The sequence below is a fragment of the Phascolarctos cinereus genome, unplaced genomic scaffold (assembly GCF_003287225.1).
Source record: "Phascolarctos cinereus isolate Bilbo 61053 unplaced genomic scaffold, phaCin_HiC Scaffold_2;HRSCAF=192, whole genome shotgun sequence".
NCBI lineage: Eukaryota > Metazoa > Chordata > Mammalia > Diprotodontia > Phascolarctidae > Phascolarctos > Phascolarctos cinereus.
The window spans coordinates 109,859,727-109,879,548 of NW_027555625.1; the positions used below are offsets into that span (position 1 = coordinate 109,859,727).

Sequence of the window (19,822 nt, forward strand, 5' to 3'; positions counted from 1 at the left end):
TGGGAACTGGGATTTTCATGCCTCCAACTCCCAACCCAGAGAAGAATCATCTCCCTAACTAGTAACATTCTGAAGATTTAGCCTTTGGAATTTACACTGAAGCTCCCTCTGCCTGAGACCGGAAAACACCCCAAACCCAGGTAAAAAGTACCATGTATGGATGGACATGCTAAGTAGTGTCGTTGCTACTGGTACTATCAAGAGTCAAAATAACAGGCCTAGAAAGCACCACATGTCAATGCTTACTGTTGAGCTGTTGGAGAGAAAGGGCTTTTCACTTCGGTGATTAGGTTTTGCCTTCAAGTTGAATGCCCATTGAAAAATATTCAAACAATCTCTCTCTCTCTCTCTCTCTCTCTCTCTCTCTCTCTCTCTCTCTCTCTCTCTCTCTCTCTCTCTCTCTCTCTCTCTCTCTCTCTCTGTCTCTTTCTCTCTGTCTCTCTCTACAATCCCAGTAGCTCCCCCAACACCCTCCACCAAGTTATTTCCTATAATTGATCTTACCTGAAATATCTTAGGAGAAGGGAAGGAAAAGATATGAAGCTAGCTAGCTCTGATTCTTTGGGTCTCTTTCTTGAGTGTGCTCTGTTTCCTAACTTCATATTTTTAACATTTATTAGAAAGAAAAGAATTCAGTACTACATGAAATTCACATCAACAAACACCTGCATGAGCCACAGGTCTACAATCTTGACCAATTCCATTTGACACTAATGTTAGTTTACTCGAGGAGAGTTCAGTGAGGGTTGATATGGGATGTGACAGTGTAAATCAGAATTAGATTAAAAACAAAAGTCTGGGAACCAGGACTGTGCTGCAAAGCAAATAGAACTTGAAGGCCAAATTTTCTTTAACTGCTTTCAAGTCATTCCCCCTGTTAGAACTTTCTCCACCTTACTCCAACATGCAATCACACCTCAGAAAGCAGGATGGAATGAATGCAGAGAACTCAAAATACTCCTTTAAAAAATACTATTTATGTGTATGCTACACACACACACACACACACACACACACACACACACACACACACACACACACACACACAGAGAGAGCAATTAACTTATTGCCAGTATTCAGCAAGCAACAGAGACAGACTGTCCTGAGCAGAGAGAAGGGGAGGATGGACCAAGGCTTTGGACCAGCACAAAAGAGACAGACCCAGCCACAATGCCTGCTGTCAGCAACTGCATTATTTTTATACAGGAATTTTTATCTCTATTGTACAAACAAGTATGTGTCTGTGCTGACTTGTTAAGCAATCCACTTGTATGTAGAATAAGATTTTTTTTCTCTCCTCCTACCAGTCACACAGCTCCAAGATCAGAAGAAATACATAGTCTTTGAAGCGCCTCAAATGTTTTAGTTAAAAGGACAGCAGTTGTTTTCAAGGATCCAGAGGTATCTTCATCAGAATTAAAATTTTCCTTATTGATTTTTCCCTTAACATAATAAAAACATAACATGGGAAGGTTATGGTTTATTATAAAAAATTCGGACTTTATATCATTCTTCAGTAGTCAGTGTTCTTTTTTGAATGATAAAGAACAGTTTTTATCTTGGGGTGAGATAGGGGGACTCAAGAGCCTTAAAATGTTTTATTGTTAATGTTTTTTCCCAACTGTGAACTAGGTGAATGGGGAGGGGGATTCAACTGCACACAGATTACAGTGACTGCCCCCCAAAATCACATAAATCCCAATAACAGCAAATAGGATGTGCCTGAGATCCTGTAAAAATACATGCATGCCTCTATTTTTATTTTTATTTTTTTTGCCCATGGAGAAACCCAAAAGGCATATAGATCTGATAGTGTGGAGTTTGACAGTCCAGCTGTAGGTATGTATTAAGAGTTGGTCCAGCTATACCTTCTCTCTAAAACTAACAGATGTGATTTTGGGGTGGCTTTTTATGCATCATTACTTATCAAGAAAATGAGCCATTGATGGACATGAATTAAAATACCCTGGTGCTTGGTGGCAGTCTGATTTGTGTTTTTAGGAAGTTAAAAAAATAAAAAGGAAAGCAAACCACAACAACCATCTATGTTTTTGGTTCTGGGTTTTTTAATCACATTCTCAAGCTCTACAATAATTCTATTCTTTATTTTTAATGGGAGTTTTTAATCAGTGGACTGGACTCTATCTAAAACTAAAATCAAATTGTAGGTGTAATTGTTCATCATGGATGTTAAGAACACTGAGGATACAAACAAAAACTCATTGTGACTGACCAAAGGTCCCTAGGTATCCCCTTCATCAACATACATGCTCGAGGTTTCTACTGGGAATTCACTGACTGAGCCTGATTCAGGTCTGAATAACATTCTGCCAACGCCTACCTGAGGGGAGGTTTGATAAAGGTTCCTTCTCACCACTGACTTTCACAGGAAGCTCAAACCCGATCATCTCACTTTTATGTGAATATAATTTGTTGTTTATCCATCTAGGAACCTGATATTTTATCGACCTATCTAAAGAGGAAGGAAGAAGAAAAAGAGGAAAAGGGGGGAGGGGAGAGAGGAGAGTGAGTGAGAGAGACACACAGAGAGAGAACAGAGAGAGAGAGAGAGAAAGAGAGAGGAGACAGACAAAGAGGCAGAGGTCAAGCATCAACTAGTTTATATATACACATCAGGTGTAGATCTGTCCTGACTTATAGCAGCAACCTGTTCAGGTTAAACTTCTAGCATCATTGCATCAGGTAGGTTCAGCTCAAATCTCTAGGGTGAGTAAAGAGATGAAACACTTTGTTTCCCTGTCTGCAAACTTCTAATCCATCAGTTCCTGGCAGCTAATTTTTTTCCAAGTGTTTTGTTTCAGGAAATGTGTATATTTTTCTTTGTACATTTTGTGGATTTACCACAACTGGTTCTGACAGCTGTTGATTCTGTTAAATGAACACATTATGAAATCCTCTTTAAAACCTCAAACAGTGGGCTCAAAAATATAATGGTAAGATATTTTAATGGAGTGCCAATTGTGAGTCTGTAAGGAGGCACAAATGAATCAGAAAAGCCCTAGATCAGTATTGGATTTGTCCTGTATGAGGGTTTTATTTGTTTGTTTGTTTTATTTTTAAATGGGGAAAAGAGAATGTTGTAATTCACCACAAATATTGCTTGTATTTCCTTTGTTCAAATCAGATACATTTAAGAGGAAAAGGAAAGGGGGACTCACAATATATAAAATTTAAAATAATCAAATGAATGAAATGAATCATGTGTGACAAATAATGTTTCATTTCATCATACCAGCAAAAAAAAAAAAAAGGTTGGGGGGGTACGGAGACAATTCTAAGAGGGGAAAAAATGATGTTTTCATTTTGCCTTAGATCAAAGGAGACTAGAACCGGGAGTGTGGCACACTGAACATTTTTACATTGCTGTCATTCACACTAGGCTATCTAAGTTTTATACAATTCCCCAGACTAGCTGCATATTAAGTTTGCTGTGTACAGCTTTATTATAGTGTGGTGGTGGAAGAAACATTAATATTCCTGTGTTGCAACTGACAGGACATTTACATGCGCCCATCTGAGCTCACACCTGAGAGCCGCTCCAAGGTACAGTAACTGTACTCCTATTGTAAAGGCAAATGAAGAACACCAATTCCCTGCTGGGATCAGAAGTGACCTCACCACACCCCACACCTCAAATCTTTCCCTTGCCAACCTAACTCAATGCCATCTCAGAATGACGAATGAGCTAAGCAACAGACACCAAGTTACTAACCCTGCTAAGAACAGCAAAAGCCTTCTCTGAAATGTTTTAAAAATGCACAGTGAGTGCAGCTGGCCAGTAAAGGCTAGGAAACAAATTCCAGGGAACCCAATATAGAATATGTTATATCCTAAAGCTGATTAGAAATACAGTATGATGTTTACTGGCTTCAAATTGAGTTTGGCATCATACATACTGACTTCAATAATGCTGGCATATTTTTATTTCAAATCTGCCTCTGGTCTCCAGGAGCACATGTTGAGAGCTTAAAACTCGTATTCGTCAGGTTGCATTTCCTAGAAATTAAATTTCTGACAGAAAATGACTCCTGTGGCAGTAATATGATTTGTGATGAAATTAATTAGGCCATTGTTTAAGAAACTAGCCGGCAAATTACTAAAGTAAATCTGGCAAAATTGACCACTGCTCCATAGACCTTTGGAAGGAAAGACGGATGGATGTAAGCTAAATATGCTTAAATTTAAGAGGGAAAAAGTAAGGAATTCATACTCCCCAACAAACCCCAACAAAGCATACAGTGAATTTTCTGGTTGTAATGCAAATAAAAATACTACTAGTCACCACTGATTAAATTCTATGTCTAGGCATATTTTAATGAACTTTTAGTAATGTGCCCCCTTCCCCAAACTGCCACACAAAATAAAAACCTCGGTAATTTAAAATACTCTGCTGAAAAATATCAACTAAGTAAAAAATATTTTTAAATCCTTATAATAATAACACTGCTGACATAGCCACGACCCAAATGAAATCTGAACAAGTAGAAAGGTACTAAAGATCCTTAGTGATCAGATCTCATGCTTAAAATGTGGCAAGATGCCAGGCTATGTCCAGCTTGATGCTAAGTGCTTTCTATTGCACAGAGCTGGTACTACAGTATATAAAAACAGACTTGCGCTTGGGGTGAATTTTGTCAAATGATTTCTTTGTGTAATAAAGGGTGTGAACAGACCGACAAATGTAGACTAAATTTATGTTGAGTGACGAAATCTTATGAATCTCCCTAGCTGTGATTTCTACCTAGGTTCAACTTAATTTTTTTTTTCTCCAAAGGTAATCCAGAGTTTCTGAATTTCACTTTCACACAAGTAAGGGACTGTAGCATTAACCTAGTTCCTTCCATAAGCAACTTCCATTCAGAAATTATGGAAATCTAGGCACGCCTTTCTATTAATTTGTTCCTTGTTTATTCCAAATCTCCAAGTTTAATCCTCAGAGTTCAGAGTGAAACCATACCGAAGCTGCATGGGAAATGAATGATATTCAAGGGTTCAAAAATGTATCACTATTATGCACCTAGCCACTCTTTGCCCTGAGCCCACTGCCTACTGTTCTAATCCACACTTGCAGGAGCATGTTTTGCACCCAGTTCCACCACAGCAAATGTCCAGCTCCACAGTTGAATGTCACATTCCCAAGGAGAAAGGTGTGGGAAATCTATTTCAGATCTCTTAAAAGTAAAAGGCACAACTTGCAAAGCAATCGAGAATGGCATGATTTTAAAAATTACAGGGTTTTTTTTTTTTGATGCTTTCACAGAAAAGACACATAGAATGGGAAGGAAACTTTCTCCCCCTCTGCTCCTGTTCTTGAAGTGAATACATATTTGTGTTTCCAATAAAAGGCCATTTTTACATTAACTATCTGTAACAGCAGGAGATAGAAAAACTAACACAATCCCCACATCATACACAGGATGATCTTCATATCACGTGGCCCAATTCTCAAAACTATTATTTATAAAAGGCTACTAGGAAAATGAACAATGCATCTTTTATGTGTCACCAAAAGGGTAACATCTGAAGAACTTTTGGATCGCCTACATTTTAGCATTTTTTTCCCCTTTCCCAAAGTAAATTTAGCAGCCATACAGGCCACTGTGTTTAATTAAGCTTTCAAAAGTCCTCTGACAATGCCAACAATTGTAAGACACTTCTGCAGCTCAATCATGCAATCACTGTGACAGTTCTATTTACAATTTGTCTTAGAAAGAGTTTCTCTGACATTGTACTTTGACAAAACACCCAAGCTGCAGGTTCACAACCTTTCTCTGTCTTATTTACAAATACAGCTTGTATGTAGGACTCACAGGCTCATGACCAGGAGCCTTTGGGTAGTGGCCTCACAAATTGATAACTGGCTTGCCAGGATTATTTTTGATGAGGACTGGTAGATATTTAAGAAGGGAAATATTCACTAGATTTGTGATATTAGATGCAACTGGAATTTTCAGTGGCAGACTACTGGGTTGGATTCTTTTTTTTTTTTAGATGCAGTGCAAACCACTTCATATATGTAATTTTCATCCAGAACCAAACAAATAAGAAACAATGAAAACAGTCATAATAGGCCACTGTAATTTATAGTCTTATTTACAAGTATACCACAAATGTACAGATACATCTCTCAGTTCAGTTTGAGCCAGCAAAAATTCAAGAAGGTACAAAAGAAAGACTTTTTTCATTTTAGGAATTCTGAAAAATGTAAACATTTGACATTTCCTCTATCTTTTAAGTAATAAGCTTATTTATTTTATTTTATTTTGGGATTATTATTATTTCCCACTGGATCAAAATGTGGGGGTCATATTTTTATGTAGATTTGATTTGTATTATCTTAGCAATTTTTAAACAAATATATAGTTATTAATAAACAGAAAATGATATAATATTCCAATAAGATGCCTATAGCCAGTTTCCCTTTACCTCATTCCCCCCCTTCACAAAACTATCCCCAGCTTATAGATTTCTGTACTCAACAAAGTCCAAACCCCAAATCTGACACCATGGGACTGTAAATATTTTTCAATCTTTTCAATAAGTGAACATCAGTTTTATATTCAGCGATCTCTAGGTACTTCAGTTAATATTTCCCTCCACTGTAAAATATGACACTGAAAAAACAAACTCTTCTAGACTTAGCTACAAATCCAAAGCTGCTGGAACCTGGTGGTAAATATTTGGCATAACTATTGATGAAAGCTGCCTCAACAGGCCTACCACCCAACATAACTTATTAATTTTCTGTTCAACTTCTGACATTTCTGCAATGATAACAGGTCAATATAACAAATTTCAAATAATTACTCAATGTATTTGAGAAAATTCAATCCAACAATATATAATATATTTATGAATTAATACATATACTTGTATATATGCTGGTGTTATGCTCATCTATTTATTTGACAGCTACAATCATTTTCCCTAGAAAACATTTATTTTGAAAGACTCAAGAACAGTTAAAATGTGTATCATTTTGCTGTAGGTTTAAATGACTTTGCCTTATTCTGAGCCCCAAGCTTTATTTACTTCAGTAAGATGGTCTTTTAGTCTTATATTTCAGCTTACTGCCTATAAAATGGCACACAGCATTCACTGTATCCAAATTCAACTTAGAACACTTTAATAAAACCCACTTAGCTGACTACCTTTTCATGTGGTTGCCAAATACATTCTTCTAGTAATTTATCGTGTTCCTTTCCTAATAAGACAGTATTGCTTTTCCACTCCTTTCAAATGGTATATTTAAATATCTTTTGAATGATTACTAGGATCCATTCTTTCTTGATCATGAAATGAAAAGAAGCTATGAAAATGTGTTTTAGAGAAATGTATTTGGAAGTATATAACTGTCTTCCTAAATTTTTCAAGTGCACCCCGAGCACCTAGAACCACATTGCCCTTGATGGACTGGAATGCTAATTTCACCATAGGAAACTATTCATTCATTAATCTCAGTTATTAGAAGCCATGATTCTAGCTACTTACACAACTGCTTTGAGATCTGCCCAAACTGTTTATATCCAGTGATTCCAGGGTGGGGAAAGGTGATTAAATACAATGAAAGGAATCACAGACTTGCAAATGATCAGGGCATTTACCTCCACCTGGATCACCTCACTTGTGTACCTATATTATACCCTAGATATTGTCTCTACTTATGAAAACTACTAGTATTAGGTTCAGTTTAGTTTTAAATATCACCCATAAAAACATAAAAACATCTAGCATTTTTTCCTCCTTCCCTATCCACTGCATGGGTATTGTAACTTATCCTTAACAAATAATAATAATAATTAATAATAATAACTAACTAGAACCTTTATGACAACCACCAAGGTAAAAACCACTCCATCCCCAATTGTCTCATTACTTGGCAATCCCATTTCTCAGACTCACACATATAATGGTAAAATTCTGAACCATAGCGCTTTGCCCCCAGTTCCGGTATCACTTCTGCATTAACAGAATCCCAGAATTTTAAAGCTGGGTATCTGAGTCTGAACAACCTATCTGGGACTATAGTGAAGAGTGTGGTTTTAATTCTTGCTTGACAGATACTGTGTTTTGTCTTTTAAACAGAGCAGTTCAATATGTAAATACGATGTTACATCACGCAAGTGTTACTCCATATTTGGTGATTTAGCATGACTTTGGATCTCCAAAGACTACAAATCCCTTTCCACTAGCTCTTGCTTCATTAATCATGCCTTACACTTCTGTTCATTTTCCTTCAAATCACAGACAGCACATGGAAATGGTCACTGCCACATATTACTCTACAAAAAAAAAATCTTTAACCTGCATGTCACATAAGTTGGATTAAAAAAAAAAACTTTCAAATACAGCTTTACTGGTAGCAGAGCCTTCAATTAACTGAAGGGAGGAAAAAAATCTCAATGTTATTACTGTGAACATTATAAAAAAAAAAAAGAAAAAATACAAATGCCAAGTTTGATTTGAATGATTAGATTCCAGGGGGAAGAGAGAAATATGACATTTAATCCCCTAAGGCCCACTGAACTATTATGGTTCAACTCTGTGGCCAAACCAAGTCAAAGAGAGAAGCTCCAGTGTATCAAATGATTACATGCACTGCCTTCTCTCAAACTAACCCAACCCTTCTCTTCCTTTTGCCTATGGGGAAAGATTGAAGGGAGGGCTCTATTGGTGGAAATTCCGTTTCTATCTTGCTAGATCATCCAGTCACTTGGTTTGATATGTTAAGCCACCGGAGTTTCATAAAAATGTTTTAAGGGACATCTTAACAGATTAGGAATCTTCCCAGTAAGGGGGCTCCTCTTTCTCACCTAGATGAGGGAAAATTAAGCTCTCCTATGTTCAATTTCCTCTTCCTCTCTCAACTCCTTAGAAACTCACACATCCAGGTGCCTTTTAGTTAAAATTAGCTAAGGAAAAGGGCACTACTGAATCTATACATGTATTTTTTTTATGGAATTTTTATATCATATTGGAACAGGAACAGTGGAACTCTAGGCTGGACATTTGTAAGGGTGACATGTGGTTGTGTAAACCACAAACAGAATCAAGATACATCTGTCAAAACCACATCAGAGACAAGAGAGAGCACAGAGAAGCATTTATCATTTAGCTGAGGAGGCAGGCTGCAGAGAGCAGCCTTTCCTGTCAAACCAACCTTTTGAAATTTCCAACATGCCCTTAAACTTTTCGAATAAGCATGTCTGTGCGCTTCAGAAAGTGCCCTCTCTACTCTGGCCTGGCCAGTCGAAAATGGCATCTTAAAGTCAAGGTCGCGGTGTCATCCCTGCCACCGGGCTGTGTTTAATTACAGCCCCATACTGCTGACAGCCAATATGGATCCAAGGGTAGCCCTGGAGCTCTGTTAACTCTTTCCCCACCCTTCCAAATATCCGGCCAAACCATTTTCAGTTTAGGAAAGCCTCAGTACTAGTCTCTCCTCTTGGGTATCCTTGTCAGGGATTTTAAAGCACTAAGATCATTGGGTGACCCATAAAATCCCATGTGATTACTTATTCCTAGGCATGACACCAAGATGGAAAATGGTGGACATCAGAAATTGGGCTTGGTGTATCAAGGACAAGACAAAGAACCAGCCCTTGCAAAATCAAAAAAAGGGAAACGGAGTCTCAGCAGATGTAGATAGGGCAGGAGGGCATGTGTGCACATGTACGTGTGTGTGTGTGTGTCTGTGTGTGTGTGTGTGGCCTACATCTTACTCAGTGGTGTGGAAAATATTTATTTTTCTGTGTTCTGAACATTAGCAACAGGATCAAAATTACAGGGCTACTGTGGACAGTTACGTGGAGAGATACATATAGCACTCCACCACTCCTTAGTGCTTAGTTATATAGCCCCTATTGCAGAAGGAAAGAAAACATGCAAACAGCTTTTCTCCTTGCTTCTGATTTACCTGCTATATGTTCCTGTTTGGGGCAAATTCCTCTAGATGACGTTGATAAACAATCGTCATCTTCTGGCGTGACCTGGATGCCAACCTCCACAGGATTGGATGCCTTTTTCATCTCAACTGGCGAAGGTGAGGGTGGCTTATCCACAGCTTTCTCTAAACAGAGACTGCCATTGCATTGTTTCCGTTTGTGCTCAATAAAAATGAGAATGTCCCCCAATGGGAAGTTCATCTGGCATTGCCCACAGGTGAGAAGGTCATGGTCCCCTTCTGGCGCTCCCAACGTGCCGTGGTCTGGTTCATCATCCGTAAGAATGGCTTCAAGAGGTTCGGCTGCAATTTGGGAGACATAAAGCACAGGTGTTAGAAAACAGAGGAAAAGGGGGGGAAATCAATTTTTCAATCCTAAATCTAACCCTTCTGCATTACGTTAAATGTCTCTAGGCTTTAAAAGGAAAAAAAAAAGATGCCAAGAAAATACAAGCATACAAAAATTTATGAGAATGTGGATATCAACAAGAAAATGAATTTATCAAAGAGAACGCTCCTCATATTTTTAAGGAAACTGCCTAACGTGCAGAACTACACAAAACATGTACAGCAAACTTGCCTGGGTTGGAAGTTTAAACCAAACGGGATTTTTAAATGAATGGTTAATATAGTGGGGTAAGAATTACATAACATCCTCCAAAAAATTTAAAAAAGATTATAGTAACATTGTTGTAGACCCAAAAGTAAACGTGTTTCTTTTTCCCTAAATCAATGATTTCATTTCTAAACTTCCCAAGCACAAAACTGGTAGTCAACAGTAACACACCTCTGTGTGTTTGAATGCAAGCAAACCTAATTGTATCTAGTTAGGTACATTTCCATAAAATGTAAGCCTGGCATCTCAAATAGCAAAAAGTGCTACATTTACACGGTGGTCCTAAGAAAGATAACATTTACCTGCAAAAGCATCTAAATAAATAATCATAATACAGTATAATTTACACGACCAATAGACAGCCAAGGCCCTCACTTTAAACTGTGCCACATTTTTTCAAAAAGCAAATTCACTGGTAATTCTTCTTAGACACATTAGCTAAATAGGATACTTTTGACTACTTAAGGAAATAAGCCAACTCGTCTTTTTTTTTCTTCCATTCTGAAGAAAGGAATGCCTAAAATATTCTAAACGTGTTTGTGCTTGGTGGCCCTCATGATAGAAAAATCAGTATGGTCAACTGAATGCCACATTTCATAACAACGCTGAGAAGTCCTTTCTTTAAACTTGAAATACTTCTAATGTTGTCCAAGTTGACTAATTTTCTGAATGAGCTCCAAAATGCTTCATTATGGAGCTATTTCTGCACACACAATCACCAGTGGATGGTATAACAAGGTAGGCATGAAAGACATGCTTTACTGCTTACCTCCCCCCCAGCTTTTTTAAACTTTGCCCTGAAATATCTTGGCACCTAGTAGAATAGCTTCTATCATTTTAACCTTGCAAGGGGGAGAAAAGGGTTGCTATGTTTCTGCTCATGAAACACAATGCTTACTCTACAACAAAAACAAACTGCATTACAAAATGCAAAACCCATCCCAAACACTGTCAGTTAATGAAAGGGAGCAGAATATGTACAACTCTCAAACAGTTAATCAGTCTGACCTTCTTTAGCAAGCTGCCAATTTCACATTTAATGAACTTAAAGCCACAGAGAATCAAAAAATAGATTTTAATTTGACTGTAGAATATTGGAACAGATTTTGATAAAGTGCAAAAATCCAGTGAACTCAGGTTAAATTTATTTCAACCCTACCTAGACTGAATATTGAGGGGGAAGATCTGGAGTAGCTCCCAGATGTGCTGGGTAAAATAATATTGAGAGAGCACTACCTAACTGCACCTGAGCTCCAAGTAGGGCACTGTGATAGATTCCATAATTTCAAGCCTCCAGTCCTACTCCTAATTTAACATAAGGTCAACCACAGGAATATGAAGGTTATATTACTGCTAATACAGACAACAATTTTAGCGTTCGAGTTTCTCTTCCCAACTTAGTGACCAAAGGGTAAACACATAATAGACTTGTACACTGTTCTAGAACAGCAAAATAAACATGAGCTTTTTGTATTCTTTCTGCTATTTTATTTGAGAACATTTGCTTGCATTTTTAAAATGTGAGTTAATTGAATAAGGAAATCATTCTCCAAGATTTTTCCTGTCTAAATTAAGGAACCATTATTTTAGTATAGGCAAATGTATCTTTCTGTTAAGTATTAATTACAAGTTATAAGCTCTAAAGCCAGAAGAAAAAATACTGTAAAAATATTTACGTATTAAAATCATCAGTACCTAGAATCTTGGCCAAAAATATCCCATTCAAGATTTTTCTTTTAATTCCCAGGCCCTGATTGACTTCTGAAATTGGAAATCTAATTTGGCAGTAAAAAAAAAATATTCTTCTGGATTTCAAATAGTTATAGGTAATGCTACACAAAAACAGACTTGGTTAAAGTCTTCTAAATGTAGTGACTGAGCTGATTTACAATCAAAACCAGGAAATGAAGTGGTAATTCAGAGGTTGCTGATTACACCTCCACATTTCACCTAATTAATTTTATAGGAGGCAAAGTTCTTGAAAATAACAAGATGATCAAATGTACAGATATAAAACCTGTAACCTCAACATTTTCTATGCTCTTAACGTAAATTATTGCTAATTAACAAGAATTATATCCTAATGTATGAAATACGTTTAACACCGTGTTTCCTTGCAAAACATTTGGCTAGAGATGTACAGAGAAACAGCAAAACGTGTTTTTATTATTGCTGTTATTATTAAAAAATCAGACAGAGTGGTGCACAAAGGAAATAGGAAAATACGATTCTCTTGGTTTAGCCACTGATTTGCATTGACATCTTTTCTCAGTGGCAATCAACATTTCCTTTCTGGGCATCAGATAATTTCTCTGTATTTTAATGCAAATTTCTCTTCCCCTAAAAACATTCCTAATCTCAGCCATTTTACATTCCCCCCCCTCCATTTTCCCACCCTCCTTCACCCTACCCCACCCCCATAAACTTGGGTCTGAGGAGGGGGAGGGAGTTCTAGATAAGCCCTGAAGAGATAGCAAGAAATAAAATTAACAACCAATTCTCCCTTCACGTGAAATGAGAAGTGGAAAATAAAATGTTTCAATATTCACATAGCAAGACAGACAAGAGATATCTAAACGCCCCAGCAACTGATTCAGCCGGTATCTCTCCCTCCTCTCTCATCTGAGAAGAGTAAAAAAAGAAAAGAAAAATAGGGAAATGGGGAGGGAAGCTGAGGGGCGCTGAGAGGCGGAAGACGGGGTGGGGGAGGGGGAAAGCAGAGGACGGAGGAGTGGGGGGAGGGGGAGAGAGAGGGAGAGAGGGAGAGGGAGAGAGGGAGAGAGGGAGAGAGAGAGAGAGAGAGAGAGAGAGAGAGAGAGAGAGAGAGAGAGAGAGAGAGAGAGAGAGAGAGAGAGAGAGAAAGAGAGAGAGAAATGCCTTCTTCAAGTTTGCTTTCCAAGTGCATCTTTTTGATTGTCAGGGTAAGGAAACAAACGGAGGATGGAAATATTGGCTTTTTAAAGAAAGGTAAAGCCCAAGAAAGGAAGGCAAAAGAAAAGGAGGCAAGACTGAGGTGGGGGGTAAAGGGGACTAAAGGTGAGCAAAATGGAAGGGGGGGGCCGGTGAAGAGGCACTGTGCGTAAAGCGAAGTTGGAAGAGAGGGCTGACTGCTAGGCACAATGCGAGCAGCGTGCAAAGCTGCAGGCTTCCGAGCAGCGGTCGCTGCGAACACGTGCAAAAGCTGCCCCGTCCCTTTTCCCGTTCGGTTGAAAGGGGAAAGGGGGGAGGAGCGCACGGAGAACTGAGAATGGGGCTCCCTGGGGCTGCTACTGTCTCGGTCCCCCGCTTCCAACCCAACACCATCCAGCCCGATAACGCAAAGGGCTAGGGCTACATACGTCTTGCCTGCTAGTTTATGAAAAGAGGACCGGGGTTTGGAAGGACCTGGAGGAAAGAAAGTCAGTTAAAAAAAGAAATACATATACTCTAACTTCCTCCCTCTGCCTCAAGTCATGTAAGAAATTATATTTACAACATAACACACACACTCACACCCCCTTTTACTGATCCGCTTTGGGGGAGCTTTGCAAATGAAATTTCCTTCTGCAATTTGGTGCGTGTGCGCGCGCGTTGGTAGTCTGGTTATTCATTATTAATCGCGCTGGTGGCATTACTGTTGTGATGATGATGACTATTACTATTGTTGTTATGATTCCCAGGCTGGGAGGTAGGAGCTCGAGGGAGGAGGGTCCATTCGAGGAGAGGAGTGTGTGCATCTCCTACGACAGCAGCAGCAGGGCCAGGCGAGGCGAGCGCCCGGGCCAGGAGAGTGTATGCTCCCAGCAAAGGGACTGGGGAGTGGGAGATGGAGAAATCTATCTAGATACCAAGTGCAAACTTGCCAAACCCGGGCTCTCCTTCGGAGGAAATCGTTCCGTTGCTTTCACCCTTAGGAAGGAAGGCAGAGAAAAAGCGCGCTTTCTAAAGCTCCGTTTTTCTTTTCCTCTCTTCTACCATCTCCACTCCGAAAGAAAAATTCTACCCTGTTCTGTGCACTCCTTATATTTTTTAATCTATAGCTCTCCCTATGCGCAGTTTGCAGAGGCTCTAGTAAGAATCTTATTTTTTAAAGCCAAAATTAAGAACAAAGAAATAAGAGGAAAAAAGGAGAGGGAAATTCTCCGGTTCGCAGCCGCGCGCTCTCCACTCCCCCCACCACCACCACACACACACACACACACACACACACACACACACACACACACACACACACACACACACACACACACACACACATATCCATTCCTCCCCCGCCAAGGAAAACGTTGAGAATTCAAGGGAGGGGTGAAGAGGGGAAGGGTTGGGGGAAGGCGGGTTGGTAGTGGTCAGGTTCAAGTTCGTTGAGCTTTCTTGATCTTGCTCTGCCTCCTAGCGACCAAACAGAACATTCAGGCTTGATCAGAAGGGGGGGGGATGATGCAGCTGGGGGTCGGGATAGTAGCCAGTTCCCCACATCTATACCCCTTTATTACCCCCATATATTTTTAAAAAGTTAACATAAGAGAATCCCCTGCACCCACATAACTAGCTGCCCAACTCCAATACATGCATGGGGATGGGGGTGGGGGTGGAAGACTGATGGGGAGGGGTGATGCTGAAAACTCAGCTGGGAGATTAGTCTAGGAAACAAGAGGCTGCCCCTGATGAAAACCTCACCTTCACTCTTCATCCCAACCTCATCCTTTAAAAAATATACATATATAACATATATGTATATTACATATAAACTTATTTTTTGTTAAGTCTTAAAGGAGAAAAAAACTGCCCTCCCCCCTCGGGTACCTGAAAGTATAATAACTTCAAATCGCTGAGCACCCGATCTGTTCGGTATCCGGCGTGGCTAGGGGAGAGTGGGGGATGGGGATGGAGGAACCAAGAAGTGAGGGATGCAAGGGAGTGGGGAAAGGGAGGGATCCTGCAACATGTTTCAGGTGGGGGTGGGCAGAAAGAAGGCAAAAGATCTTCAAAAGTGTGAGAAGTTACTGAGCCAAACCTAACCACCCCCCTTTAAAAAAAAAAGCATCTAGAGTAGGTAGTCATTAACTTTAATAAGCAAATTTTTTTAAATGCTGAAGGGGGGGGTTCGTTAAGACTGGCTTTTCTAGCCCTTACACTTTCCCCCTAGCAGTCAAACTTTGCCCCAGGCCAAGACAAGTACCAGGGCTGTTCTTACAGCCAAATGTAGCTATTCTGACAACTCCCCCCCCCTACACAGACACACACCACACCACCTACATTCCCCCATATCTTCTAACCCAGACTAAGCAGATAGGATAGAGGGAGAAAGTAGCTAGCTAGTATGGGAGAATTGCCCCGGAGCCCTGCAGATCCCAAGCACTGCACAAGGCACAGCCTCAGTGCAAACTTGTTCTTAGGAATCAAGCGTATCCCCTTTCTTCTCCGCCCCCCACTTTGTCTTTGAGGTGCTGGGGAGCTTTGTTGTTACAAAGCAAAGTGGAAGGAAAGCTCATTTTGAAACCTCTCCCTAGCCAGTCCAACAGAGAAAAAGGGAGGAAAATCCAAAGGGGGTGCAGAGAGGGGGAAGGACTTGGAAGCAGGCGTTGTTCCTCTTTGTTTTGCAAAATAATTTTAAAATCTAGCTTTTCCAAAAGCTCTGTTTTTCTATTAATGACGGATACTGTGAATTCCAGTCAGTTATATGTGTTTGGGAGGAGGGGAGTGAGAGAATTAGTTGTTGCTTTTTCCTCCTCTGATTCCAGGGCATCTGATTTTATGTTACTTTCCATACTATTATTGTTTGAGGTGGGGTTAGGGGGAGAGAAAGAAACTGGACCTGCGTTGCTTTTTCTCCTTTTCGGTCTGGTTTGGTTAGCTTGGGTCCTGTATCTGTTTGTTGGCAGGAGGCTCCCGCACACGCGGTGCTTGTAAACATTCAGACACGAGATTTTTCCCAATCAAAATCCACTTCCACTTTTTTTGAAAATCTTCCAAAAAATAGTAAGAGGAGGGAATTCCTCGCTCCCTCTCTGTGCAGCCTGCAAACTAAGTTTGTAAGGAAGGGGTTTAGGGGGTTGTGGTTTGGGTTGTTGTTGTTTGGTTTGATTTTTTTTCCCCCTTGTGCTCTGTGCGTGCGAATTTTCTCTTTTCTGGAGGGGGGGACAGGGAGAGCGGACTGCACGTTGGAAAATCTCGGTTCACAGTAGAGCTACTGAGGTTTTTAGCTTCTCTGTTTTTGGCAGGAAAAATAAAAATCAAATTGCATTTTGCCAACCGCGTTTTGTGTCTTTTGCGGGATGAGGAACGGAGGGGGCGGGGAAGGGGAAGGGGCATGTTACTTGGCCCCAGAGAAAGAAAGACGGCAAAGAGCAAAGCAAGCCACGAGATGCGGCTGCACAGGCAGCAGCAGCAGCGGCAGCGGCAGCGGCGGCAGCAGCAACCCAAGCCAACCCAGTCCAGGCAGCAGCCACATCTCCCCCACCCTCCCTTCCCCCAGTCCTCCCCCACCCCCCTTGCCCCTGCTGCCCTTTAGCGGCAGCAGCGGCGGCGGCGGCTGAGGAGGAGGAGGACGACGACGACGAGGAGGAGGAGGACGACGAGGAGGAGGGAGGAATAGAAGGAGGGAGGGAGCGAGGCACAAAAGACAGCGGGACAGACACCCACCTCGGAGCGGAAACAAAAGGAGGCAAAGACCGGCCACTTTTACCCGCACGTAGCAAACGCAAACCCTTCGTCTCCCTCTCACCACCTCTCTTCTCCACCTCTTTCTTTTTCTCTACAAGGCTTATGGGGAGGAGGGAAGGGGGGACTTCCCCCCTCCCTAAAAGTCCCACTTTTCCATTCATTAGTATTATTGTTATTACTTTCTCTCTGGTCCACACTTGACCATGGGAGCCGGCGTCCGATGTCCAGTCTCACCTCTTTCTTCCCAGGATTTTTTTTTTAAGCCTTTGACTTTTTTTTTCTTTCCGGCGGTTGGAGAAAGAAATCCCTCGCCCCTTCTCCTGTTCCCCGGGGTTGTCTGGGAATTACTCTCATTATTATCATTAATTATTTTGCAAATAAGGGGGAAAATCATAGCGTTTCTTTTCGCAAAGAGAAATAAAGGAAAAGAAGGCGAAAAGAGAGAGGAGGGGAAGGGAAATAACGAAAAGAGAGGTGCACGCTTCTCCAAAAGTGCAAACACGGTTGCGGTTTAAGGTGCTGTGGGTTTCCCCCTTTTAATTTCTTTACACCTCACTTAAAATGTTTTTTCCCCTTCTCAAAAATAAAATGAAACACATGCACATGCATCCTTTCTTTCCCATCTTCTCTTTCCCACTCCCGTCACTATCATCATCATCATCATCATCATCATCATTATTATTATTTATTATTATTGGGTTACTTACGCGAGAATTCCCGTTTGCTTAAGTGCTGGGGCTTGCCTTGCTTGCGGCGAGACATGGTGGGTTGTGGAGTAGGAGGAGGCGGCGGCGGCGGCGGCGGCGGCTGGTGAACTACAGCTCGGTTCACATCGGGAGAGCCGGGTTAGAAAGACGGAGACTCCAGAGAAAATATCTTCATCAGTGCCTTTTGACATCCAAAATAAATTAGAAATAATACAAAGATGGCGCAGGGAAGATGAATTGTGGGAGAGCCGTCATGGCTTTTTTTTTTGGGCAAAAAAAAAAAGAGAGAGGAGAGATAGAGGGAGAGAGAGAGGGAGAGAGAGAGGGAGAGAGAGAGAGAGAGATGAAAAAAATGGCAAAAGCCCCCCTGAGCTGCAAGTTCAAGTGCGGACGTGACGTCCCTGCGAACTTGAACGTCAGGAGCCTGGATGGACAGAGACATACAAAACATGGGCAGGGCGAGCAGGAGAGAAGGGGAGGAGGGAAGGGTAGGCTAACACCAATGGACACACATCAGGGGCTGGACATGAAAAAGAGACCAGGACAAGCCAATGGACAGTGCTGGGAGGGGGAGGTGGAAGGGGGGGCTCTCCAGACGCCAGACACAAGCTGCCTAATGGGGGGGTGGGAAGGGAGGAGGTGGTGCTGAGAGGGGGGCAGGGGAGGCGCGGGGGCATTGAGCTCACAAGTGGCCGCAGCCGAGTACAGGAGGAGACGGCATGGCCAGGAGGAAAGAAAAGAAAGGGGGAGGGGGGAAAGGAGAGGTGTGTGATGGGGGGGGAACGTCCTCCCCGTCCCTCCACCACCCTCTAAAAAGAAAGGTTAAAACACGAGATAGAAGTGCTTAAATAATACGCTAAAGATGTACGTAGAAAAGGACGAAAGGAATCAACAGAGGAGCAAAAAAAGGCGCGGGGCAGGGGGCGACCAGGTAGAGTTGCTGTAGGACACCCCCCTCCTTACACACACCCACTTCCCCTCTCCCCAGCTAACCTCACACACAGCCCGGCATGCCTGCATCTTGGAGCAGAAGTGAAAGCCGACATCAATCTGCACTTTTGAAACTTTTCTCCCTCCCCCCAAAAAAAACACGAAAAGAAAAACCAGAAGTTTATAACTGACTCTGAAGTTACAACCCAAGGAGAGAAGCACCGAGGTTGGGGAGGGGGTGTTGCGAAGAGTGGTAAGGAATTAATTGTAAAAGAAGTTTGTGTACCGTAGCAGCCAGAAAGGCAGAGGCTTTCAGGAGCCTCGGGCTCCCAGGTTGGGGAGAGAGGAAAGGAGAAATTCTGTGTGTAAAGGAGAGAGGAAGGACTGGAAGATTCTAGGGGTTTCGGGGAGCAACCAGAAAGGGAGGTGAGGGGTAAAGGGGGAGCCCAGGCTCCAACTCAGCATCTCCCTACTTACCCCTATCCCCCCTGCAACCCCAAAAGCAGGCAGAATAGGTAGCTAAAGGAAGTCTGAGTACAAGAAGAAGGGACAATGTCTTAATGAAACTGCAAAGCACGGATCCGAAGAAAGCGAGGTGCCGCGGCCCGGAAAGGAAGAAGGAGAGAAGGGTAAATAAATAAATAAATAAAGACAGAAACACAACTCAGAGAGTCAGCGCCGTTACTGACAAGAGTGGGGAAGAGTCCAGGAGAGCAAACTCGTTCAGGAAGGAGAGATAAGCAGCTTGGAGGCGGGAGATGCAGCGGTAACCGCAATAGCTTCGGCCGCGCCGAAACTTACCCTTTAATATTGAGCACCCATGGCCAGGAGAGCAGCCAGCGAGTTGCAAGGTTGTAAGGTACCAGCTGGGGGGGGAGGGAGGAGGAAAGGAACGGGAGAGGAGGGGGGCTTTGTATGTGTGTGCCTGTGGGTGCCAGCTACTGCCTAAAAACCATTGCCTTT

General features: G+C 41.6%; 1 protein-coding gene across 1 annotated transcript in view; it reads right to left on the bottom strand.

Moving 5' to 3' along the window:
- BCL11A (BCL11 transcription factor A) overlaps positions 1-19,598 on the bottom strand; it is a 123,211-nt gene extending 103,613 nt beyond the window's left edge. The window contains 3 exon segments of the mRNA XM_020985510.2: positions 9,938-10,267; positions 17,930-18,110; positions 18,923-19,598. Of these exon segments, the coding sequence (XP_020841169.1) occupies positions 9,938-10,267; positions 17,930-17,984 (385 nt within the window). The 5' untranslated portion in view covers positions 17,985-18,110; positions 18,923-19,598.
- Positions 19,599-19,822: the final 224 nt, after the last annotated feature.